Below are 26,665 nucleotides of genomic sequence, written 5' to 3'. Positions count from 1 at the left end.
TTTACTTTCTGAAGCAAAGGTGGTGTGCGGTCTGCTTGGAAGTGTCATTAAGTGGCAACACAGTCACATTTGCAAAATTACTGTGTTATGAGGGCATAGAGTTTTGCATTCTGGTAAAAAATAAATAAATAAATAAATAAAAAATAAATTAAAAAAAAATCGTGTAACACATCCTAGACAAAAAAAAAAAATCGTGTAACACATCCTAGACAAAAAATTAAAAAATATTTGCTGTTTGGTCTGTGCACAAGTCTAATGCACTTAACTGAAGTGAAGATGCTAAACATGCAGCAGATTTTTGTGATATGTCTGATGAGCTATTTGACACTTGCAATGGCTAAAGTTCATTTGATTCAATTACAAATCGGTTTTATGGGTCTCGGACAAAGCTTTCTGGAAACCCTTCTCTAGCAACGGCAGAATCTTATTTGTTGAGTTTGAAAAATATTACTGGTAAATAAATCCAAAGGACACAGAATAAAACTCCACTAATTTGATTCCTTTGCATCATTCACAGTATTAAGTGACTATCTGTTGATCTTGTTGAGACTCGTTACCTGAAGTATTTGTTAATGTATAAATTCAGTCAAGATCATGCAGAGATGTTTTTCTACAGGGTGGAAGGCAAGTTTGGCTGGAATAATAATCATCCTGCTTTGCAATTCCATTCTGCTTGCAAGCAGCCATTAATGATGAATGAAGTGAAATCTAAAGGCACCATGAATTGTTCACCAGAATCTGACCCCATTATTGTCATGGAGAAAGGATATGTTTACTGAAATGTGGTTTGGTCTGGTGATATTTTCTAGAAGTTGAGTTAATGATGTTGATATAGGCCTAGTGCCAGAATGTAATGAAAATCTAGACGTATTGGATCACAACTAGATAAATTCTCTCTCCACGCAGACAAAACACTCTGAATATATTGCAATGTACATAGCTAACTATGTTGTAAAACATCTTAAAGATGTTGTCTTTTTGTATGCTCGTCATCGACTAAAAGCTTCTGCTATTCAGTCACTGGTCTACTTTACTCCTGCCAGAACTTTCCTTGCTATATTTATAAATATAAGTTTCATAGCCTCCCATGAAATAATGGGTGGGTTGGCTGGAGTGCATCAAAGATATTGCCATATCATTGGGTTGGGTAGGGTTGATTTTATTTCCTCACTTTCAGTTCAGGTCCATTTCGGCCAACAATGTCATTTTCGAGTGACCTGGGGTACAATGTGGGTGACATAATTTTCATTATACATATTTATGTTAAGGTAGGACATTGAGCACAGATAGCTACTTATAAGTATACCTTCTAAATGGATCAACAAACATTTAAAATTCTTGGCAACTGCATTTTGACTGTTGTTCTAAATTTGCTGAATTAAGTTTGTAGTTCATCAGTTTTGGAGCTGCAATATCATACTTCTGTACAGTATAAGCACTGTTACACAGGTGATACATTTAATATTTGGTTGTACATGTATCTATTGTTTCTGTATATTTGTAATAGTCTATGTTTATAGTGATCAAAGTTATTATTAAATCGTAGGTGTTTACTGGATAAGGGTTTTTATCTGAAATGTATGCTTTCATTAATTTCTATTTTCAATATTTTTTCCTAACTTGTGACATTCTCATATGTTCTGTAATGATGCTCAGATGTGTGTTTCTGGAGTATGCTTATGAGCAACAATGTTGAGGTTTTATTTCAGAGTGCATCATCTTTCGCCGGTAGGCACTCTGAATTTATCAGTTCTTTTTTGATTATTTCAATAAATTTTCTCTAAATACTATTGATGTTTAAAATCTGTCTGTTCATTCAAATAAGTCTTGCAGTTTATTTCTCATGTGTATGTAAATTTCAATTTCCTCTAGAATGTTCATGCTACGGCTTTTGAAATTTTATGAAGCACCTGCAATGTGTGTTGAATTTTATCTACCGTCTGCTGACCATCTTGCGGGTGGAGAAAACATTTTGATACATTATTATTACTATCTCAAATGTGTTCTTTAAACCACATGAGAAAGTTTCTTCCTGTCTAGCCTATTTAGAAATAATTAATGCTGTTACATGTGATTTTGTGTATACGTAGATTGGTGGTTTCGTGTTAACTGAGCACAATTTGAGATTGAGGTTGTTACTGGTCCGGAAACCTAGCTGTGTATTTGTAAGTCTGAATAATGCGTTAATTTTGTCCAAGATTGGGAAGTTTTTATGTATTTTTCTTTTTCTTTTTTGATACTACTACTTTAATTAGTCGTATTTAGTTGTGTGCTGTGTTGGGCACGGGTGCCATGTATTTATTGTATAATATAGTTACAATTTAGGGTCAAAATTGTATTTACGTGCTAGATTTTGGAGTCTGTTAAGCACGGAGCAAAAATATGTGAGTTTTTGTAACATAGGGTGACAGGAGTCTGCATTTATGACCCTGTCCATAACAATAATGTTCCCTTTGGAAGGTTTCACATCTAAAGCAATACTTGTTGATAATTCGTGGTTTATGTTTATGATAGCTCTACATTCTAAGGCTGACATATTTGTATTTTTAGTTATTTAATTCTCTCTCAATTCTGTTCCTAAGTTCACTGTGAGCCTATTTTTCTTCCTGAATGTGAGGCTGGATACATGCAGCACAACTTTCGTAACAGATACCAAGTGTTTTATGGCCGAATCATGTGAATTCGGTGCTAAGTTGCATTTAATATCCAAGTCCTTTGTTAGGCAGGTCAGCTTTGTGTTCTGTAAACACAATATCAGTAAGGTTCTTTATACTTCAATAGAAGTTGAAGTTGAAGTTTGAGCTTATTAAATTTTTTGTTGCGAGTGTGTGTATTGTATACTTGTGAAGTTTAAGTACCTCCAATTAGAACAGTTTTAGGGTATCCGAATGGGTAGCGTCGTAATTTCTCAACAATATTTTGGCAGATGTACATGCTGCCATCTTCAGGTGGTTCCTGACTAAAGTTGTGCTGTTCCTCTCGTCGCCCTATATATACTAGCCGTTACCCCCTCCACCGTTCCTCTCCTGGTGTCTTCGGTGCGGCCGGCGCGGCGGTTACTGGAGGTGGTGGGGAAAGTGGCGCCTGGGTCTGAACTGGGGTCTGCAGTCTCCCTGCTGCTGCCATCTGGGGCGGTCCTTGATCTCTGGGACAGCATCTTTCTCTCCAGGCTGAGTGCAGGGTTCCAAGCCTGACTAAGTTGAAGGCCGCTGTCTTTATTAATTAGATCGTCCTGTAGTTGGATTTAGATGGCCTCTTTAGTAACGCAGTCCCAGAAGTAAGAGGATTGACAAGAGTATTTTTGTTTTTTCATAGTCCATAGTATGGCCAGTCTTTATACAATGGTCAGCCTTGGAGGGACTAACGGCTAGTATATATAGGGCGCCAAGAGGAACAGCACAGCATTTGTCAGGAACCACCTGAAGATGGCAGTGCGTACGTCTGCCGAAATATTGTGGAGGAATTACGACGCTACCCGGTCAGATACCCGAGAACTGTTCGAATTGGAAATACGCCGGGAAAACTTCAGATCGCATACCTCCAATTAATTTGGTAATGCAATCAAAAAATAAGTGGTGTTACATTTTTGCTTAAACATAAGTGGACTACATAGAGTTCTTGATTGATTATTTCTTTTTGATGCCGTTTGTCTTTTATTTCTTGATTTGCCCAAGGTCTTGTTGTGTAGGTTCTGATATAGGGCACAAGGTAGGACTTAGCTTTCCAATACATAGAACACAAAAACAATTTCTACCCAAACATTGTCACTACACTGTACAACAAATACATTACACCCTAGCCTAACATAGTACACAGTGAAATACAACTAATCAAAGAAACAATATCTAGAAAGAAAACAAAATACATATCAACTGCTCATAGAGGCCCAATCTTGGACAACATTAATGCACTGAACTACAAATATAAAGCTAGCTTTCCAGACCACTAACAACCTCCAATTGAAATTATGATCAGGTAACAAAACCACCAATCTATGCTAGGCCGATTATGTAGAAAATAACATTTAACAGCTGTAATAACTTCTACATAGCCAGACTGGAAGAAATTTCCTCCCACAGTTTAAAGAACACATATGAGATCTGGAATCAATGTGTCAATACAATACATATGGGGGGGGGGGGGGTGGAACAAGAACTCCGCCCCAACAGGCCATGCCATGAAGGCCCAAAGGTACTGACCAGCTGCAGTGTCATCCTCAGTCCACAGGTGACACTGGATGTGGATATGGAGGGGCATGTGATCAGCACACCACTGTCCTCACAATATGTCAGTTTACGAGACTGGAGACACTACTTCTCAATCAAGTAGCTCCTCAGTTTGCCTCACAAGGACAGAGTACACCCCACTTGCCAATAGCACTTGGCAGACAGGATGGCCACCCATCCAACTGCTAGCCCAGCCAGACAGTGCTTAACTTTGGTGATTGACAGGAACCAGTGTTATCCCCCTGGTAAGGCCGCTGGCACAATACATATGAAAAGTCCTAATTTACAAAAAATTAACGAAAATAGAATTCAATGAAAGCTAATGTGTCAAATAAAAGACTGCTACCCAATAAACATTTACAGAATTAACAACACCTATTATAACTATACAAATAGGCTACTACAATATACAGCAACCATTAGCATACGCTTAACCAAATGAAGTATATATCATCAGTATAGCAGTGCTTATACTTTGTAAACATGTAACAATAGCTCCATAACTGTCAAATTACTGTACTAATAAAAGGAACGGTTAGCTTCCAGAATGATATTTTCACTCTGCAGCGGAGTGTGCGCTGATATAAAACTTCCTGGCAGATTAAAACTGTGTGCCCGACCGAGACTCGAACTCGGGACCTTTGCCTTTCGCGGGCAAGTGCTCTACCATCTGAGCTATCGAAGCACGACTCACGCCCGGTCCTCACAGCTTTACTTCTGCCAGTATCTCGTCTCCTACCTTCCAAACTTTACAGAAGCTCTCCTGCGAAAGGTATAATGAAAATAATGTCGCCCAAATTGTACTGCAGATCACTCTATAATGCCAATGTTAGCCAAAACAAATCTGTAGTGAAAGTGAAAGAAATACAAATTAATATTGCACAGCAACAAGTCTGCATACTCATTATAAATATGTGATAAGCTGACTTACATCACATTGCAGGTCCTATGGAACATAAGAAATTAGTCAGACAGTTAAGGGAGAGCAAGATTTTTAACAGACATTTCCAGGAGCAGGTGTATACATCATAATTTATTATTATGGATTTTCCATTGTTTTATTGATTATTAATTGTAGATAAACTAGAAGAAATTGCAAAGAAGTATGAAACTAAGAATATGAGATCCAAATAATTTGAAAGAAGCAAAGATTGTCAAATGTTTCACAGGGATCATTAGACAACAATTGACTGCAACAAGGAAAAGAAATAAATCAGGAAGTGAATGGGTAGATCTGACAGACGATATAGTGTAGGCAGTAGATGAGCAAATAGGTGACAAGATAAGGTCTAGTACAAATCTTCGGATATCACAGGAAATATTAAATTTAATTGATGAAAGGAAAAAAATCATAAAAATGCAGTTAAGCAGCAGGTGAAAGGGAATACAAATGTCTAAAACATTAGTTTGGCATGAAGGGTAAAACGGCTAAGGACAAATGTAAGGATATACAGCTAGGGCAAAGATTAAATTGCCATTAGGAATAGAGAAATCTTTGGAGAAAAAAGAAGCTTGTGTACAAACATCAATATGTCAAATGGAAAACAAATGGAAAACCAATGTAAAGTGAAGTAGGAAAGTTAAAATGTGGAAATAATATATCGATGGGCTATACAAAGGACAGAAACTTTAAGGCAATATTATTGAAAGAGAAGATGAAGCAGATGAAGATGAGAGGGAAGATATGATACTGTGAGGAGAATTTGACAAGACCACTGAAAGACGTAAGTAGGAACAATAACCTAGGAGAGCCAGTGATGACAAAACTATTCCAACTGCTGTGTAAGATGTGTGAGACAAGCAAAATACCCCTCATACATCAAGAAGAATGTAATAATTCAAATTTTGAAGCTGGTTTCTTAAAAATCAGTTTAGGTTCCAGACAAATGTAGGTGCACACAAAAAATACTTATTCTATGACTTTTTATAGAAGATGGGTTACAGGAAGTTAAACGTAAGTTATAGCATTTGTATACTTAAGAGAAAACTTTTGACGATGCAAACTGAAATACATTTTTCAAAATTCTGAGCGTAACAAGGGTAAAACACAGAGATTGAAGGAGGAGGAGGAGATTATTGTTTAACGTCCCGTCGACAATGAGGTCATTAGAGACGGAGCGCAAGCTCGGGTGAGGGAAGGATGGGGAAGGAAATCGGCCGTGCCCTTTCAAAGGAACCATCCCGGCATTTGCCTGAAGTGATTTAGGGAAATCACGGAAAACCTAAATCAGGATGGCCGGAGACGGGATTGAACCGTCGTCCTCCCGAATGCGAGTCCAGTGTGCTAACCACTGCACCACCTCGCTCGGTACGGAGATTGAATGGTTATATACAACTTGTACAGAAAACAGATGGCAGTTATAAGAGTTGAAGGGCATAAAACGGAAGCAGTAATTGAGAAGGGAGTGAGACAGGGTTGCAGCCTGGTATCATCATTGTTCAACCTGTACACTGAGAATGCTATAAAGGAGACCACAGAAAAATTTGGAGAAAGAATCAAAGTTCATGGAGAAGTAGTAAAAACACTGAGATCTGCAGATAACACTATAATTCTGGCAGGGACAGCAAAGGTCTTTTGAAGTGCAGTTGCACAGAATGGATAAAGTCCTGAATAAAGGAGATAAGAAGAACATCAACAAAAGCGAAAGAAGGCTAATGAAATGTAGTTGACTTAAGTCAGGTGGTGGTGTGGAATTGTTGTTAGGAAATGAGACAATAGAAGTAGTAGATTAGTTTTGCAACTGAGGCAGCAAAATAAACTAATGATTGTCTTAGTAGATAGGGTACAGAATGTACACTGGCTACAGCAAAAAAAGTCGTTTCTGAAAAAGAAGACTGTGTAATATAAATTTAAGTATTACAAAGTCTTCTCTGAAGGTATTTGTTTGGAGTGTATACTTCAATGGATGTGAAACAGGGATGACAAGCAGTTCAGACAAGAAGAAAATAGAAGCTTTTGAGATGTGGTGCTACAGAAGAGTGCTGAAGATTATATGGGTAGATTGAGTGAAACTAATTAGGAGATACTGAACGAAATTGAGGAGAGAAGAAATTTGTGGCAGAACTTCACTAAAAGAATGAATCGGTTGACAGGACACATTCTGAGACATCAAGAAACTGGAGGAAGTGGGGTGTATGGCAGTATGGAGAGAGGTGTTGAAACTGTACAGGGAAACCAAGAGATGAAGAGGCTCACACACAAAAAACTAGCATGAACATCAGCACCAAGCCAGGCATTGGACTGATGATGATGATGATGATGATGATGATGATGATGACGGAGATGATGAAGACGATAACATTTCTAAGAAAAGAATAATGGAAATTTGGCAGTACCTTCACAAAGTATTACAATAGTATGTTATTTTAAGGGAATTCAAGCTGTAAATTGAGGAAAGGCCACCAAGAGGCAACGTTAAACTTGTAGTGGAAATTGAAGTTATGGAGAAACTACAGCACCTAAATTTATTTGAGGAATTGAATGTTCATGCTGGAGACAATTTCCTCTGAGAAAGCCACACAGTGTTACTTATAAGAGCTATAGTTTCACTTTACATGAAGATTAGATTACATCACATAGCAACTAATTACAATTTCACCATTCATAAATCAGTTCGTTAATCAATTATAATTTGGTTTAGAAGAGAATTTGTTTTGTTTCTAAACATAATATTAAAAAAAGGATAAAATGTTCACCTGTAAGTCCATATGTCGAACCAAATCTTCTGCATCATTTCACTTGATTTGATTACCTATTTCTGATTGCAAACCTGTATAAAACTTCTCTAGTACAACTTATTTGCAGATTAATACTAACATTCGATTTAACTTTGAAGTACATAAATCCTGAATCATTATCAAGTATATGTGTATATAATTGCTACACATGTGAGATATTTATGCAAAAGCATTTTTATTTTCCATAAGTTCAATAAATTGTATTAATTCTTGACTAGTTTCAGTTATTTCAACCATCAATTGGAAGGTTGAACAAGCAGAAAAAACTATGTAAATGTACACAGACCAAAAAATTGATATATAAAAATTATACCTCTGATCAATAAAACACAGATTATTTACAAAATTATATCATATGTTGGTTTTAAAATGCAAATTTCTCACGGTAGACATTTCCATGTACCAAATGTAACAGTGACAGAATGTGGAATGGAACATAACCAGATTCTGACACACCTTGAAAAGCTTAAGTTGCACGTACACTCCCGACAGGTAACATGTGACTACCGTCTCAAACCTACGTAACTTCAGAGAACTAATGAGTCTAATGTCCCAGAGCAAAAGCAAGATCTATAATACAACTGTTCATGAAGTTGGAGGGAACACTAGTTAACAAGAACAATTTCAAAGTTGGCACCAAGTGATTACTGTCAACAAACAACATCTACAAGTGTAGCACTAGGAAAACGAAGGCTAAACGACGCTAACTTGTCAAACATATCAATCAAGTAGAAAATACATGAGCCATATGACAGCATTAATAAATAAAACCTGTAAATAGTAATTAACAGCATTAATAAATGAAACCTGTAAATAGTAATTGTGATAACTGAGCTAATCATTCAATGGAGAAGAATCAACATCACAAATTTTCATTACATTGTCAAAGTTCCATTTTTATAACCAATAAAATGACTGGTCAACAACCAGATAACAACAGTGAATTTCTGGCAACTCATATATTAAGTAGAAAAATGAGCTTTTAGGTAAAAACAATGGAAGTTAAACATCAGGCTATGGCTGTAATATACATTGGGTGTAACCAATTATAAATCACAACTGCAATATTCACATGACATTAGTGATAAAACAAAAATCATCTAATTGATAATACATGAAGAAATATCACTTGAACATCATTCATTACAAAAACAAAACACACCTCAAGAATAAAACTATGTGCAAACAGAAATGATGAAAAGTTAAGCACAATGGACCCAATATATTTTGTTCTTTTTTTCCTGTGTATATTAAATATGGTTTTTTCTGCTTGTTCAGTCTTCCAGATGACAATGGTTGAAATGATCAAAACCGGCCACAAGTAAATATAATTTATACAGCTGATGGCAAATAAAAATGCCTTTTTATACATTATCAAAGAATTGTCACCATTTTCAATACAATTAACTGCTGCTTAACTGCCATTGTAGACGACCTTTCTTTCACCTAGGTGTGTGTGATATAATCCTGAAGTTAAGAATTAAAATATTGATCAACAGCTGAAGTTTTACAGCTTTCACATGGAGACAAATAGTCCCTGTGTTTAGGGATAATGGAAAGTGCAGATTGCTTAACATGCTGAAGTCAAGACTATATTAGGGCCAAAGCCATAGCAATTGCATGTTTCAGAAGGGATGCATCAGTGACTTCACATTTTTTAAACAAGAGCTGGTGGACACCATGCTCCAAACATGCTGTAAAAAGCTCAAATATTGATGAAAACATCATACAGTCAGATACAGATTGAAATGTGCTGCATCTTACAAAATTCATATTATGTTTGTTACTTAATTCCAAGAAAGATGTGTTATAAATAAAGGTGTTGTAAATACATTCAGAATTTGCATGTAAGTTTTACACCACAATGGCTGCCGAGGCCCTATTTCATCTGCCCACTGTTCACAGTAGACCACTTACATGACTGTGGGGCCTTGGATAGATTTTAAACATGGGTAGAGCTTACGCAAAAATTGGATTTACAATCAAATCTGATATTCTGGCTCCGATTTTTTAAATATGGTTTTAATGCGGGGCAAACGAGAGCAATTGTCATTTATCATACATGCAAAAGTTATGGGAATGAGGCAATAAGCAACTCAGTCACTTGGATGTGAGCTTGAATACCTAAATCCCAGTATAATAATGTCCCCAACAAAGAACAAAGTACAGTGACAATGTATGGGGTGAAGAAATGTGTCTAAAGGTTGATACAGAATAACTGAATGGAGGTAGCATCCATTCCTTTTTCCAAAAACTCCGCAGGCCATATAACACAAAATTTTTACGAACACTAAAGGCAAATTTGTATAATATCAAAACAACTGGCCCACAGTATGATGCGTATTAAAGAAATGAATTCAGTTCTGTGGAAAGCAGCAGACAACAGAATTTATAACAATAATGATCACTATTGTTAAGTCTCTTACAAGTTGATAAGACAGCCTCCTTCTCTATGTTGTGTGAATGAATGTGTAGTACATATTTAGGTTTCTTTTTCTGGTGAAGGCTGTGGCCAGAAACTAATGTATAAGTGTCTTAATTGTGCCTGTTTACAACTTAACATGACATCTTGATGGTACGTAGCAATCTATCCTTTCCTTACACCCTTGATATCCCAACCTGCAATTTCCACTGTTTAATTTGTTCATACAAAAACAACACAACAGAATTATTATAGTGAAAGATTAGATGTATATTGCACTATCAACCTAATACGAATTGTACGAGTGGTGAAAATAACAAGGTGGGATTTTAGCATGCACTTCCAGCTATTGGGGTAGTATTGTTAATAAAGAAATTGAGATTAAATTAGCAAGTGATCTCATATTGAGAGACAAAGGTTTCTGCTCAAATTATGCTTGGAATTCTGCTCTCTTCCTAATCAAACAAAAACTGCATGCACATTGGTTGATAAAAATTTTGATGCTTGTCATCTTCAGTTGTGTTGTGGTGCTAAATATTTGTGAAGTGTGTTCTTGTGCAGAAAAACATATTATGGTTATTAACTGGTGAAGTGTGCCTACAGAAGCTTTCATTGTGTCCGTGCCTTGAATATAATGGGGTATTCAACTGTTGAAACATTGGCCAATTTTTCAGATGTCACCCAGCTACACTCCCATAAGTTGTTTAATCATTTTATATAATCTAGGAGAAACTCAAGTTTCGAAGTGTTAGATGCTCTACGGTAACATTACTGCCACAAATGTTAAAAGTTTATGTAGGCGTATTACACGTTGTCAAGCCTGACTTTGAAATTGAATGATGTTAGGAATGGGGGAAAATACTACAAAATCTTGAAAGAAATATTTAATATAAAAATTATAAGGAAAAAAAAAATCACTTATTTTAGATTAATTCTTTCCTTCTTCCATTTAATGCTGCTTCAATGTTGTCAAAAATGATTGGAAATTAGATTTTAAAAATTAAAATGTGATATCCATTCAGGAAAATAAACTGACAATTATCCATGACTTCATAGGTGTGTGCTAGTCTTGCATTATGCATCTATCAATAAAAAAAGCTCTTCTCAGATGGTGTCCTCATTTCTAGAATGCAGCATATCAAGTATGCCAGATTGGGTAGATGTGAATATATGTTTTCAAATGCACGTCACCACACCACACGGTCACTTCCTTACAAGAACTAAGTTTTTTGTTGATATACTTCATAATTTCATCTGCAGCAACACAGAGTCACCCTCTGATAAATCCTAAAATTTGTTGAAAAATTCATCAGGTTTTTGTTTCTTTGTGAGAACTTCAGATATTGTCTTCAAATGGTGGATGGTAACTTGCTATATAATTTCTAGCTCCATTGTGTCAATTTTTCTTGATGCTACCAAAAATTTCATTCTTTTGGATTTAGGATTTAACAACTTTGAGAGTTTGTGTGGCGGTGTTATTTCCAATTTATTAATCACAACTGGTTTTGCTTTAATCTGTAAATCAATTACAAATGTGGTTTTGCCCTCGTTATTTTCTAAGAAAAGGAGGGCAGTCTCAACTTCCACAAGAAACAGATACTGTGTTGCTGGTGAGTTTATGGGCATGTTGACTTTGTTGTTCCACCATCTGTCCACATCTTCTTTCAATGACTTCTGAAGGCAGTTAAGAAAGGCTCTCTCTTCTAAGTGAACTGTAACAGCTTGACAGTAATTTATTAGTCACTATCTTCTCATATCTACATGGTCTCCGTAACTGCATACTTGAGAATATGCATACCACATGAGACAAAATTAAGATGAACTGCTGCAATATTTGAACCATTGTTGGAAACAAACATTATGTTCTGCACAGTACTGAAGAAATCTAATGACTGTAATAACTTCATCAGTGCAGTTCAAATTTAATATTTTCTTAAAGTTTTTTTTTAATATTATTATCAAACACTTTGATATACGACACTTGACCCTCAAGTTTTCCATTTTCTTTGTTAACATAATGCACAGCCACTCCCATTAAGTGTGTTTTATCGTATGAATTACATAAAAGATTACCGTTAGTGACCCTTCTACATCTTGGAAATGATTACCAACCTTTACACAAATAGTTTTATGAAAAAAATCGGCAGTTTGAGGAGATTTTTGATTCTTCTACAGCAGCTGAAGATAATGTGATTAACATCTTCCTCACTGTTGCATTCATATGAAGATGTGATCATGTAGAAGCAGTAGATGTGTTACCAGAACCTCCTACGATTCAATCCAAGTCATGCCACTTTCACTATAATGTTTCTGTTGCATCCACAATTCTGGCACCAAGGACTTGTTGGAAGTTTGTCAACATTACAGCACAGTTTCTCCCTTTATTTTTGTAAAGCTGTTGAAGGTTTTCATTCCATCAGGCTGTGATTATAGCCCTTATGGTATGAAGAAGATTTGCTAGTGGCACTATTCTATTTCACTCAATCAGTGTATCAAATTCCTTGGCCAGAGTATCTCTTTTTTTCAGTTTCCCTTTATTCCATTACATACCTTCACTCATAACATAATGCAGTATACTACAATGCAATATACTGCTTCTATAATGCAGTATACTATATAATTTTTGGTACTGCTTTTATAATGCAATATACTACATAATTATTGGTACTGTTGACACACTAGCACTTTAACAGCATTAATGTTGAGCATGAATCTATGACTGTTTCTTCCTGCATTTCTTCTGTGTATTTCAGTCCCTCTAAAAACACTAAATTCTACAGTAGGCATGGACGCAACCTTCAGGAAGCTTAAATTTGCCTCCCTCTTTAGTTTTGTCACCTACAAATGCACTTCCTGCCCTGTGTAGGTCCATCTGTGTAGATCTGTCTTCAGGAGGGCCATGCTGCTAGGTTGTCAGCTAAAATTGAGCATACCTTGGATGAACTGAAGATGCATTTTGATATTCAGTTCTACTAAGGTGTTAGAATAGGGCATTTAATCGCTATAAAGCCTTAGGTATTTGATCACTTTTTTGACCCGGAATACAAAGGGTCATAATTCTATACTTCTTATTTCTTTAAGTCTATGCCTCGTATATACACAAACAGCAGATTTACAAGTTGATGTCTCGAGGCAGTTCTCATTCAGCCATTCCTTAAACACCATTCCTGTCGGTGTAAATCTGAACCCATTTGTAATGCCTTCCACAGCTGCGTTATTTGGAATGGTCACAGTCTGTTCACACTACTACATTATTGTGCATTGGTTACATCCCCTTTTTAACATAAAAGGTTTTTCACATTTTCGCTGTAGTCTGCATACAATTTGCATCAGTATGTTGCATTACATAGCCATACATATTAACTTATCTCTTAACTGAAATGTCATCCCCCAACTTGATTTTTTACTAAGCAAATTATGAAAAGGCAGATTTATTTTTTACATCAGTTTTGAAGATAACATGTTTAGAGAGTCAACTCCAAAATTATCTGTTTCAATGTTCTATCTCCCCTGTAACTGCAGTTACAGCTGTTTCCACGAGCAGTGTCTGTTGAATTTCATGCACCTTTTGAGAATTTCAAGCGGCCATTACTTTTCTTGTATTTGATTTACAATTCTGTAATTTGGCATTTTTCATTCTCTTGCTGTGTACTATAACAAAATTTGATAAAAATCAGACAGCTGAGTTCATACAGACTTTAAAACAGGTGCCTCAGTTTGATTTAAGCTATGTACATATTAAGGTCGCATAATAAAGTTCATAAGCAAGCCTGTTCAGTGTATGTGACACAATAGAAACGTACAGATGACAGCTGTACTGTAGCTGAAACCTAGATCTGCAGTGAAGAACAGATTGAATTGTAACCGAATGTAGACTTCGTTTCTGTCTTAATTAAATCACAGTCACTGTACACAACGGCTTCAATGGAATCCAACCTGATATTAAGAAAAACTAATTACACTATTATTTCCAACCTCACTTTAATGTTTTAACAAATTTGGTGTTACAGTTTTGTCTTGGAGTAAGAATACACTTTGACACTCAACAAGCCACTGTATCTTTGAATTTTTCCTTGCCATCAAAACCGTAACAAAATTTCTAACAAATCCACATTTTCAATTTGGTTTTCTGCATTAAAGTGCAGCCAGCTTGCTGTATCCGAGATAGAATTAGGTCTGTAGCCATAATTTGATGAACACACACTCAGTGAGTGATTCTACTCTGATGCTTTCTTTAGTTGGTCACTTGAGGACTGCAAAGTGTCATGTCATAACATCTTGAAACTGAGCTACAAAGATTGCTCAGAAAGTAAGACAGTAGCAACACAGAGTCAACAGGTGCACATAAAGAACTCATAGCCAGAAAGTAAGGATGGAAACAGACTGCCACTGACCTCGGGCCTTGAAAACATTTAAAGGATGTCTGCAGGCTCGAAACTTTCATCTACCCTTACAACAAACATATGGGATTCCTTCACACAACAGTGTTCAGTTAACACAAGGAAGACCATTTGACAAAAATTGTATAATAATACTGGCATTGTTCTTTAACATTTTAACCACGAAGTAGTTATCACTGTGAATACTCTCAGATATACCCACAGATATTCACAAGCTTTTATCCACAATGAACTGCAGATATTCGAGAGTATATCTGCAGATATCCGTATCCACACGACTTCTAACTACAGAGTAATTACAATAATCAATAATAGTTATTAAAATCTGTTACCTTTATTTCAACTGTATATTTCTTTGCAACTTAATTACTGACATAATTCTGAACACTTACTAAAGCAAAGTTAAATTATTTATTACTCAAGAAATTCACAGTATAATCATTACAATACCTGGACATCGAAGCTTGGAGGTAACACGCCTGGAGAATCAGCTTGCTGTTGCTGTGGTGGTACATAGCCACCTTGGTCAAAAGGTGCCATGGCACTGGCAGTGCTTGGGTCCATTGTCATGACATGTTCAAACTGTTGATTTACACTGTCCAAATGCAAAGCGTGAGGAGGATGTGGCATATGATTCATATGGTGATGATGGTGAGGTCCTTCAACACCTTCTGAGGGAGGTTTCCCACCTGCTCCACTACCACTATTTTTGTTGATGTCCTCTTCTGCTGGTGATGGTTGCCTACTGCCTGGTGTCCGGCTGAAAACATCGAAAAATGCATCTCGAGTCAAAAGCATAACCTGCACGCCAGAAATTTTTCTTAAAGAATTTTCAAGGCCATGCCTACTCAAGGGCCCCACATATAGCTAAAAGAAAATTGCACAGATAAAAAATCTACACACCAAGTGGCAGCACAAAACACACACACGCACACACACACACACACACACACACACACACACACACACACACAAAAGAAGGTTATAATCATGCAAGCTTTCAGAGCCACTGGCTCCTCCTTCTAGCAGAAGGGTTGAAGGGCAATGATGAGGGGTGAAGGAAAAGGACTGGAAAGGTCTAGGAAAAGGGGTACACCCAGAACAGAAGGTCTAGGGAGACTTACCGGACAGGACGAAAAGGAAAGACCCCAACCATCAGTGTTTCTACCGCACGGTAAGAAGAATTTTATCCATCCAACTACATTAAAGAAAACTGCGTATTTCATGGTGATTATTACCATCATTATTATTTAGTCTGAACTTAACTTACATATTTCTTTGCAGAAGTAACAGTAGTCTCAAATTAAAGTACAGGCCCTCATCAAACATTAAAGATACTACATCAATAGAAGTAGTTGAACATTGACTACCATTGTTTGAAGGCGTGTGATACAAGCAAGGAGTGTATAACACTGCTTTGGCTAGTTAAAATGCAGCTATTACCAATCTGCAATGGAAAATCTCAAATTCAGTGTGTAGCATTTTGCACCCATAACTTGGAACAACTGCACATCTAAATGGTACTCTTGGAACCACCACCACCACCACCACCAAGTCTACACTGGAGGGGGAGGGGGGGAGGGGGGGGGGGAAGAAAAAGAAAAATGCTGGCTTTGAATTAAAGCAACAAAATTCTGTCAGTAATGATACCTTCATTTTTTCAATAACAGCATATACAAGCTTCAAAAAGTTTCTGATGACCGTAAATCAGTGAGTAAGTAATCTAGAGAAATAAATTACAAAAATCCCTATTACAATTAAAACTGCAAAGAGAATGTAATTGCAACATCTCAGCAATGCTAGACAGAGATATTAAAGTTAACTGAAGCCATCTCTGGCCATCAATGATGCCAGTTTGAACCAGCATCACTATTGAAAACATCCTCGCTGAGTGTGGTTAGATTAAGGTATCTTAACTCATCTCTATCACTGCTTTGATAATATTAATTTCTACTTGTTATGCAAAGCGAACTGGGAACATTTTAAGTTCCATTTTCTTTCAAAAATGCATGTTCAGCGCTATTGTGTTGTCGGAACTCTATTGCGTTTTACACGAATCAAATCGAGGACACAATGTTTGGCATTCATTGCATTACAAGATGGTGCATGGTCTTTATGCCAAGCTCTGCTTCCTTTAGGAAATCCGCGAGCTATAGCTATGAACTCATTCCGTGCAATTCCAACACATATAACTGACTTCTTTGATTTTAAAGATACCGCTGAAACGTTGTTGTCAATGATGGCGCGAAGATCTCCAAATACAGTAGGATCAAAGTGTCTCGTACTCATCCATCTCAAACAGCTATTAAAAATTCTTGCTCTGAAACAACAGACTGAAAAAACGTCAATGTATTCAAAAGAGGAAGGACCACGGCAAATGTGTGTCAGGCCATACTACATCTGAAAAACTAGTTGTGTTTATCAGTTGCAAAATAGAAAAACCTGTTGACAATGTTGTCAATTCCTTCCTCAACAGCAAAGGGAGTTTTACAGTTAACTTTGGAACATCTGATCCAAAGAATGGATTTTTACAAGAAACGGAAGTCAACTCTGAAGTATATTTTTTCCAACTAATTTTATTATTCTCTTGTAAGAAAATATGTAAAAGAAAAGAGAAATGGCTTTGTTGACTACTAATTAAAACACTACTGCTGTATTTCTGTACTTACATTATCACAAAATGTAGTGCCTCTGTATTAATGGCACTTTGAGCAAAATTTGGCACTCACAAAATTCTTATTAAATTATTGATTTTCTGATTTAACAATGGAAAATCCAGGACGGAATAATGACAGCATTATGAAAAGGATGGAGTGCCACTAACCATTTAGCACAGATGTTGAGTCACAGACAGGCACAACAAACAGACTGCTAAATGGATAAGCATTCGGCCAGGCCTTCTTCCAAAATAGACAGCACACATACACGCATTCACGCAAATGCAACTCTCACATACAGGACTCCGTGAAACAAAAGAAAACCTAAAATATGATTGTCAGGCAAGGACAAAAATAACTCAGTATCTTACCCAAGAACCTTTTTGTTCTGTTGCTTTTCACTGTTATTTTATTTAATCTAAGCAGTATGCTACATAGGACACCATTTTCAGCTACATAGAACACCATTTTCATGTGAATCAACTGAAAGAAAGCCTTAAACAGCTTGGAAGAAACACGATTATTGATTTTTATAGAACTGAAGACGTGAATGTAAGTTAGAGTTTAATGTCTCATCACATGGCACATATCTGATCAGTAGTCCAATTCTGTTCGTACTCCATGTAACTGTCAGGACTGAGGGTGTGAACAGCTGCTGTAATGGCATCATAAGCCTTCAAGGTTCTGTGGTAGAAATGAAATGTAACATGCTACCCCATAAGTAACACACACTCTTTAAGTGCTTGTCTTTTCAAATATGTTATGATTAGTCATTTACCTACACCAGTTTCTTAAACTGTTTTATAGACTTCATGATTACCATGTTCTTAGTAACAGTGAAAGTGGAGGATGAAACTACGGAAGGGAATCCACTATCTTTCTTGAATCTTCTCCTACTGCCACACCGTGCCTTGATACTAAATGTGAAGAAATCGGAAAGGTTCGCAGGAATTTTGCATCAGCACATACCATTATTTGTCACTCTTAAGTTTCATTGTTGGATATTTACAATTTCATACTTAAGATAATTAAAACTGATTAAGTGAACCGTTTGCTGTGCATGTCATTTTTCACATTGGTTTGAAGTACAGTTATTTCACTGCAGTAAAGCAGACATTATTTTCTAGCACGACTCCTGCTGAAGATACTCTATATTCAGCTGTTGCTCCTTTCCATACCTATAATAAACAATCACGCCTGCAAGTTTTTGATATCCTTTACTAAAAAACAGTAAAATTTATATTAAAAAAAAAAGGTATCTGAGCAGTCATTCAAAGTAATAATACTGCTACCTGAGGATTTCTCTCCAATGACTTACTTTTGACCACAATATCTCGCACATTTTCAGTTTGATGTAGCTACTTAAACCAGCCTCCTACAGTGACATGATAAATAGCTTCCGTAAGTAAATTTGCAAATATTTGAATCTGAATGCATAATTTCTCAATTTGATCTGCTCTCACTTTCATATGTTTCTACTCAAAAGGGTTGTTTGACAGTGATGAAAGGCGATCCTCACCAACAATGAACTATTTCTCCTATTAAGAAGTCAGCTTCAGTAGATTGCTAAGACATTTACAGCCCTTTATTTCCCCTGAAATGTTTGATTTTGTGCAGCAGCACCATGATTAAAAAATACTCTGTTCTTCCATGACACTGAATTCTCTCTCTCTCTCTCTCTCTTTTGCGAGGGGGGATAACTATTGACATTAGGTATTATTATTGGAGTGACAATCTTTGTGATTGTTTGGCAACTAGGAAAATTAACACTGTCCTTTTGGTTTAAGTCTTACTTCTATGATCCTATGTTACAGTAAATTTCTTTTTTGGATCTGTGGGCGCTTTTGACTGCTGTTCTACTTCGAATCCTGCCAGATGGCTTAATAGCATTATTTTTACCAAGACAATTGTCGACAAGATTTGTTTCTGAGCATTTTCAACCTTGAAAGGTCATCTGCACATTTGAGACATATTTCAATTTTCAGCAGTGAGAAAAATGATAGCAGAATTCTAAAGCAATGCATGAATCCTCATTCTACCTGAAATTTTCAAAGACAGTAACAGTTTTACCTCAAACACATTTTTCTTCCTCACATGCTTCTGCACATATTCTGTGGGCTGTTTCAAGATAAATACCACACACCTTCACTGATGCACACCCTCTGAATCAGTCCTTTTCTTCTTCTTCTTCTCTTCTGCAAATCTCTTTAAGGTTGTAAAGTAATTTGTAACCCTTGTGTATCATTTCCTTTGTTTGACATGTGTCCCAAGCTAAAAAAACTGCACGCTCTTAAATAGGAAACTACGTAAAGAAAATCGAAGTGCTATGGCAAAAAGTGGATGTACTAACAAGTGGGTTGAGCATTGGGTGAAATAACCAAATGATGCCAGTGACAAATGTGTCTTTTGGTCATTAGTGTGTCTTTATGATGCTCTTTAGATCACTGCAGTAGCAATGAAAATGTGAAAGCCATGTTTATTTACAGTCAATGGCCAAGATAAAACCTTTCTGTCAGCAATTGAAGAACTTGAGGAATGGGAGAATTGGCATTCCACTCGTGCCTGCCACATCTGCTTGTTGGTGGTATAATGAAGATGCAAACAGGTGGGGTGGGGTGGAGACCCGCCAACCCATGTGTCACGTTTCACATTTACTACACACGTTTAGGGAAACTAAATGAAGGTGAAGACATTTATGTCCGAGTTTAATGTCGTAACTACTAATCAGTTTACTCAGTGACATGTTCGATGCCCTGTTCCAGATAACTTAGGAAAGATGTGAGTCGTCAGTGCTACATCACAAATACTGTCAGCTATATATCAGGGTGTATCAAAAAGAGCCATCTGATTTGGCACGTCTATGTTTCTAAAACCAATAAAAATATGCAATGAATTTTGTTTTTTGATAAACAGGAAACTAAAAAAGTTTTTTTAATGCCTTTTCACAGGTGTTCAACATGGCCCTCTTAAGATGCATGACATATGTCAATATGATATTCAAATTGTTCCCACACTGCAGCAAGCATGTCTTGTGTTACAGCTTCCACAGCTGCTGTTATGCGATGCCTCAGTTCATTCATTGTTGTTGGTAATGGAGCACATTTCATAACCCCCCCCCCCCCCCACACACACAAGAAATAATCATATAGTCAGGTCTGGTGACCTTGGAGGCCAGTAATGTAAGGGTGAATCATTTGGTTGAGTGTAACCGATCCATCGTTCAGTAATCCTTCGTTTTAAAAATTCCCGCACTTCCAGAAGCCAGTGTGGTGGTGCCCTATCCTGTTGGTAAACGAAGTTATTCGAATCTGTCTCCAACTGTGGATAAATAAAGTTCTCAAGCACCTCAAGATTTGTGCTTCCTGTAACAGTGTTCTCAGCAAAGAAAAATGGACCATACACCTTTCCCCATGAAACAGCACGAAACACATTAAATTTTGGAGAGTCCCTCTCATGTTGTACAACTTCACGTGGTTGTTCAGGTACCCCATATTCTAACATTATGACAGTTCACCCTTCCATTTAAATGGAATGTTGCCTCATCACTAAACACGAAGTGTGGAAGAAAACTGTCATCCTCCATCTTCCCCGGAACGAAATTACAGATCTCCACATGACGTTTGTCACCTTCACAAAGAGCTTGCAGTAGCTGAATTTGGTACAGTTTCACGTGTAAATGTCAACACAACACACACCATACGGACATTGGGGGCATGTTGAGGTGTCGAGCTGAATGGCAAATGGATTTTTGTGGACTCTTTGTAAAACGAAGGCGGATATGTTCTATGTCTGTGTCAAACACTCAGGGATGGGCCAACGATTTGGCTTTACACAAACAACCTGTTTCTTTGAATTTTTTATACTGTCATCTAATCCTCTGTTTTGTAGGAGGATCCACACCATACCTAGTACAAAAGTCACGCTGAACAGTTATTACTGACCCGCACTGCGCAAAACAGACTACAAAACACTTTCTATTGTCCTGATACCATTTTTACTAGAATGGAAGTTGGCGCACACTGCTGCTACCTAGCAGGAACCAGTACGTTGTTTATGCACATATCTCACATAACATAATATTTACGATTTTTTAAAAATCTGATGATTTTTTTGATACACCCTGTATATTGAGATATAACACCTAACCACTATCACAGTAATGAAAAGTCATTATGCTATTTATGCTGGTGCAAGATGTTTTGAAGAAATTGACAATTGCTTCACATTTTGTAGTGACAGACTTTTTCAGCTAGTCTGCGCAGGCAAGCTCAAGTGTTGCCAAAACGGTTCAGTGAAAGAAGGCAGACGAGCAGATTATTAGGAAGGTTCCCAGAGAAAACCACTACAAAGGAATAATAAGCACTAAAGGGAAGACAATCGCAGTTTAGGGATTCAATAGTTTCCAGATGAGACATTGTAAATTAAGATTCTTATGCCTAGCACAACTTCACTGGGAGTTGCCAATTCAAAAGTTGAGCACTGCTAATCCCTTGAGTATTTGTTATTTCTTACCATTAATCAGCATCAAAGCACTTTTCATTAAACAGTAGTTTCTGAATTTACTACATTTAACTTCCCAGTATACTACCTGTAGTGGATACTTCCTCACATGTTGATTATCTGCTCATCATGGGCAACTGAATTTCTAAATTCATTGCCTTTCTTTTTCAAGACTATAATCTCCTTGCCTTACTGTCTGTACTGTCCGCAAGAGTACCTAATACTTGAAAAGCAGGAAAAACTACTCTCTTAGAGAATATAAAGTTATTACATCCAACAAGCAAATCTACTTGTCTGAAGACAGACTTCCTGAAGTCAAAAACAGCCTGTCATGTAATTCATTTCAACCAATGAAGTTCCTCAACAGGTTAGAAATATTAATGAAATTCACTATTAACACGTACTACAAACAATCTTATAAATCTATAGTTACCACATTTCTGCAGGAGAAAGGCTTGCACTAATGGCCTTTAGCTGGTGTCTATTAAAAATCCAGTACTGTTGGCATGCTCACTGACATGTTGCATAAATATTAGGGTAATTCCATTGTAAGTAGTCTACAGGCCCTCCTCCCTCCTCAAAACAAACACACACACACACACACACACACACACACACACAAATTTTGTATGAACATTCACACATGTTCCCAATAAAAATTGGAAAAGTTTCAGTACTTTTTGGTGATATAGTCATTTGTTTGACCCAATACTGCAGCTATCAACAGTCCACCTGTGAATTTTTGGCAAATTTGGGAGATTATATCTCCAGCAATATTTTCTTGGAAGAAACAAATCTAGGCCATCTTGTACAACATTTTGCAGTCTCTTAAGTAAAATAATAAAATAGAATTTCCTGTCCAATTTTCATATGGGTAATTTGAAGTGAAGTAGGCTGAAAAAATAGACCCTTGAAAAAATATGACATTTAGCTTTTTATATATCTGAAAGTAATTACGAGATATACTTGAAATTTTGCACGTAACAACTTACCAATACAAAGTCTTATACTATTAAATTTCTTTCTTCTACCTGTTTCCAGTAATTTATTAAGTGAGAGTAAAGTTGACATTTTTTTCCAAATAAAAACTGCCAAAAATAGCTCTTTTTGGGCCTCTTTTACAAAAAGACTTCTGCAAACTCTTTTAAACCATTTTAATTTGAAAAATCATGTTCCAAGCCACCTAAAAACTGGATTTGGTTTTGCAATGGAAGTATATAATGCCCCCCCCCCCCCCCCCCCAAAAAAACCTCTGTGGAGGTGCATTGAAAATGGATCCATCTTACACTGGTACCCAAATATGACATGTTTTATTATGTTCTACAGTTGTTTACTACTCTTTAGGGAAGGCAATATCAAAGTTTTGAAGACTAGGAAGTGAGATAAAGTACGAATAACTCAGAGAAGCCTCATTAAATGGGTACCCCTTGGGCGACGTATTTCAGTCTGTTTTTCTGCTGAAACTACAGAATCAAACTGATTATAAACTTCGCAGTTTAATTGTGCATTATCAATGCAGTGGAGATTATGGTTTCATAACAGTTGTAGCATACATCTTATTATCAGCCTTCATACTTTACACCACTGTCACACAGAAAGTCATAAAGAAAACTATCTGCCAGTCAGATGTCACCGATGGCAATTTTTCAGAACCCAAAAATTACATTTTGAAAATGTGATTATCGCAAATTATTAGAGCCACAAAAAAGAAAACTATTCTTTTAATTGGATTCTTTTTTAAATAAATTATTTTGTATAGCTGAATGTTTTAGACATCTACCAATGCTTTCGTTTGGTAAGTTACATCATCTTTGTTTTTAGATATATTTTTCCCACGTGGAAAATATATATATATATTTGTAACAGTGGGCTAAAAAGAGCCATTTTTTGGCGTTTCTAGAGAAGTCATGAACTTTGTCATCAATCTGTAAACTATTGGAGAGCAGTAGGAGAATGAAATTTTAGTCCTAAAGCCTTGTATTGGTAAGTTGCTATGTGCAAAGTTTCAGATTTATCCTGCACTTACTTTCGGAGATATAAAAATCTGAACTTCACATTTTTTCCGAGTGTCTTATTTTCAGCCAACTTTATTTTCAAATTATCCATCCGAAAATTGGTCAGGAAATCCTATTTTATTATTTCACTCCAGAGACTGCAAAATGTTGCACACAAAGACCCAGTTTTGCTTTTTCAAGACAATATTTCCGGAGATATTATCTCCCAAATTTGATGAAAATTCAGAGTTGCACAGTTGATAGCTGCACTATGGGGTCATCAAATGACTATATTTCACTCACTCACTCCGTCTTCAGGCCACGAGTGTCCTCATCCTCTGAGGAGAATGCGGATAGCAAGGGCGTGGGACAGTCAGCACACCGCTCTCCCCGACATAAGATGGTATTCTTGACCAAAGCTGCTACTATTCGGTTGAGGAGCTCCTCAATTGGCATCACAAGGCTGAGAACTAAATTGGTGAAAGTAAACTTTACCAATGTTTATTGGGAATGTGTGAAAATTTCAGCAAAATCCATGATTGTCATGGGAACTTATTCCAAAATTAGAGTGAATCACCAATTAGTGTATCACTGGTGACTGCTACTGCCTAAGCAGCGAAAGAGGAACGTCTCTCTCTCTCTCTCTCTCTCTCTCTCTCTCTCTCTCTCTCAACCCCCTTCCTCCACTTCAGTTCTGAGCAATGTATTCTTTTCTTTTCCCCTCACACCGACAATGTATTACTGAGCAAATTGAATTGGAAACCTAGCTGTAACAGGAACTAGCTTGGTCAGATGGCTAGGTAGTCACATTCCAATTCGAATTGCTACGATTCCTTATCTCTCAGTGTGCATGTGAAAACTTATAGCTGAAAATACCTTCATGGAAAGCTGCAACATCTTACTGTTGAAGTCATTAATTTTAACTGATGACAAGAACGAGAAAGGCGCAACAGTCAGCGGAAAGTGCAAGCAAATGTTGGCAAGCAAAAGTTAAGCAAGTCAATTGTGTGCATATTAGCAAAGGAGGGACATTAACACTCACAGATTTTATTATATTTCCAGTTCCCTTGTCTGCCCAAGTATATGCTCTACAATAGTCAGTGCACACATTATTGCTGTGATACACGGTCTTTCGAGTCTTCTAATGTCACAACAATAAAAACTAATAAACTGTAGAGAAAGCAAGGAAACCGTGTTATTTAGTTTTTAGCGTGTTTGGCTAGTAATGACGAGGTCTCCAATTCAACTCCTAGTGACCACTTCAAACATTTTTCTGGTGGAAAAGTATGGAATGAACTCCACTCACTCAGCTCTGTGAAGGCAAATGAAAAGCCACTTATATATAAAAACAGTGAAATAGATGGGCAAGTCACCGAAGTAGTGTTACATCTAAAGGCTTGCACGTGACAAGGTGACACACAACACACATTTATTAGCAGCAAAAGTGTTCGCCGAATGGAAGAGGATTCAAGTATCTGCCCTGAAGCAGGACAAGTAAAAAGTACGCAATAAATTTTTCACTAAGGACATAGATACACGTATTATTACACAGTTATTTCTGTGATACCACATAAAATACAAATACAACTGTCCCTGCAAAAAATTTACAAATTTTATCACAGGGAATTGGACATAAGGCTAGCAATGCAATTCTGAGGAAAAACTTTTTGTCTATGGGATGTGATTTTACAAGGTGCCTGAGTACATAAGTCATCACTTATTTTTCATACATGCTACACGATGAATATATACTGGAAAGTGATACTATCCACCTTGACAAACAACAGGGCCTGGCAACAGTTCATTATTGTGAATGAAGAGTTTCATTTTTTGGTTATTTCTTCTATTACAAAAAAATACTTTCAACTAACACGTAGAAATGGACAGAAAAAAATTAAAAATACGTAGAAACAAGGAAAGTCAAACTGTTTCTTTAATTAAACAGTACCAACGCCTTTCCTCTTTTTTCCATGAACAACAAAATTTTCCCTACCTACGGATGCCGAACCATGAAGACCTAAATCCTACAGAACTGGCCAGGAATACTGTGAAGAGTAAGATTCATGGCTGTATTACATCCAGCACCTAACACTCTAACCCGAAAAAATAACGGCTGGTGCTTTTGCTGCTAAAAATAAACATGTGCAATCTTGCCTGATTCAAGCTTTCCATGCAACACTACTTCAGTGAATTGCACGAAAATTTGGCTTCTTTTAGACTGAAGTAGCTTTTCAGTTGGCATCAAGGCCAAGTCGACTTCCTTCGAGAACTTTCTACCAGAAAGAATTTTAAGTAGTCACCGGGAATAGAAGTTGGGACTCGGCGTTATTGGCTGTAAGCAGTAGACATTATCGTATGTGATCATTAGCTTTGGAGTCAAAATATTAGCTTTTAGTGTTGTGGCATTAGAAAATGCAAAACATCCTGTAACATACCAAACATTTGTGTGACGAGAATTCGGAGGTGAGATACTATAGTGGACAAGGGAACTGAGAATATAACACAATCAGTCCGAGTGTGGTATTATCAAGTGTAATCAAAACCGCAGACAGTGAATCAATGCTCTCGGCTCTGGAAAACAGCAACATCACCAGGGATGGTAGCTTTACTGATACTGCCAGCGAAGTGTTGAAATCATCCAATGAGAGAAATATTGTACATTGTATTTCTGTTCTGGTCCAAAATGGGCATTTCATTCAGTGACTCTTAAAGAAATGTAAGTTGCAGC

General features: G+C 36.8%; 1 protein-coding gene and 1 non-coding gene across 6 annotated transcripts in view; both read right to left on the bottom strand.

Annotated features, from left to right (window-relative positions):
- Positions 1–26,665, bottom strand: part of LOC124596524 (pumilio homolog 2) — a 596,698-nt gene that overhangs the window by 241,247 nt on the left and 328,786 nt on the right. For all 5 annotated transcript variants that reach the window (XM_047135690.1, XM_047135693.1, XM_047135692.1 and 2 more), the window contains one exon: positions 15,237–15,546. In XM_047135690.1, coding sequence (XP_046991646.1) covers positions 15,237–15,546 — 310 coding nt within the window. The remainder of the gene's footprint in view (positions 1–15,236; positions 15,547–26,665) is intronic.
- On the bottom strand, positions 6,460–6,532 carry Trnaa-cgc. The gene has a single exon. It is a non-coding gene; the product is annotated as a tRNA-Ala (tRNA).

Source organism: Schistocerca americana, chromosome 2 (assembly GCF_021461395.2).
Source record: "Schistocerca americana isolate TAMUIC-IGC-003095 chromosome 2, iqSchAmer2.1, whole genome shotgun sequence".
Lineage (NCBI taxonomy): Eukaryota > Metazoa > Arthropoda > Insecta > Orthoptera > Acrididae > Schistocerca > Schistocerca americana.
The sequence above is the reverse complement of the archived record's forward strand: the minus strand, read 5'-3'. Positions and strand labels throughout refer to the sequence as shown.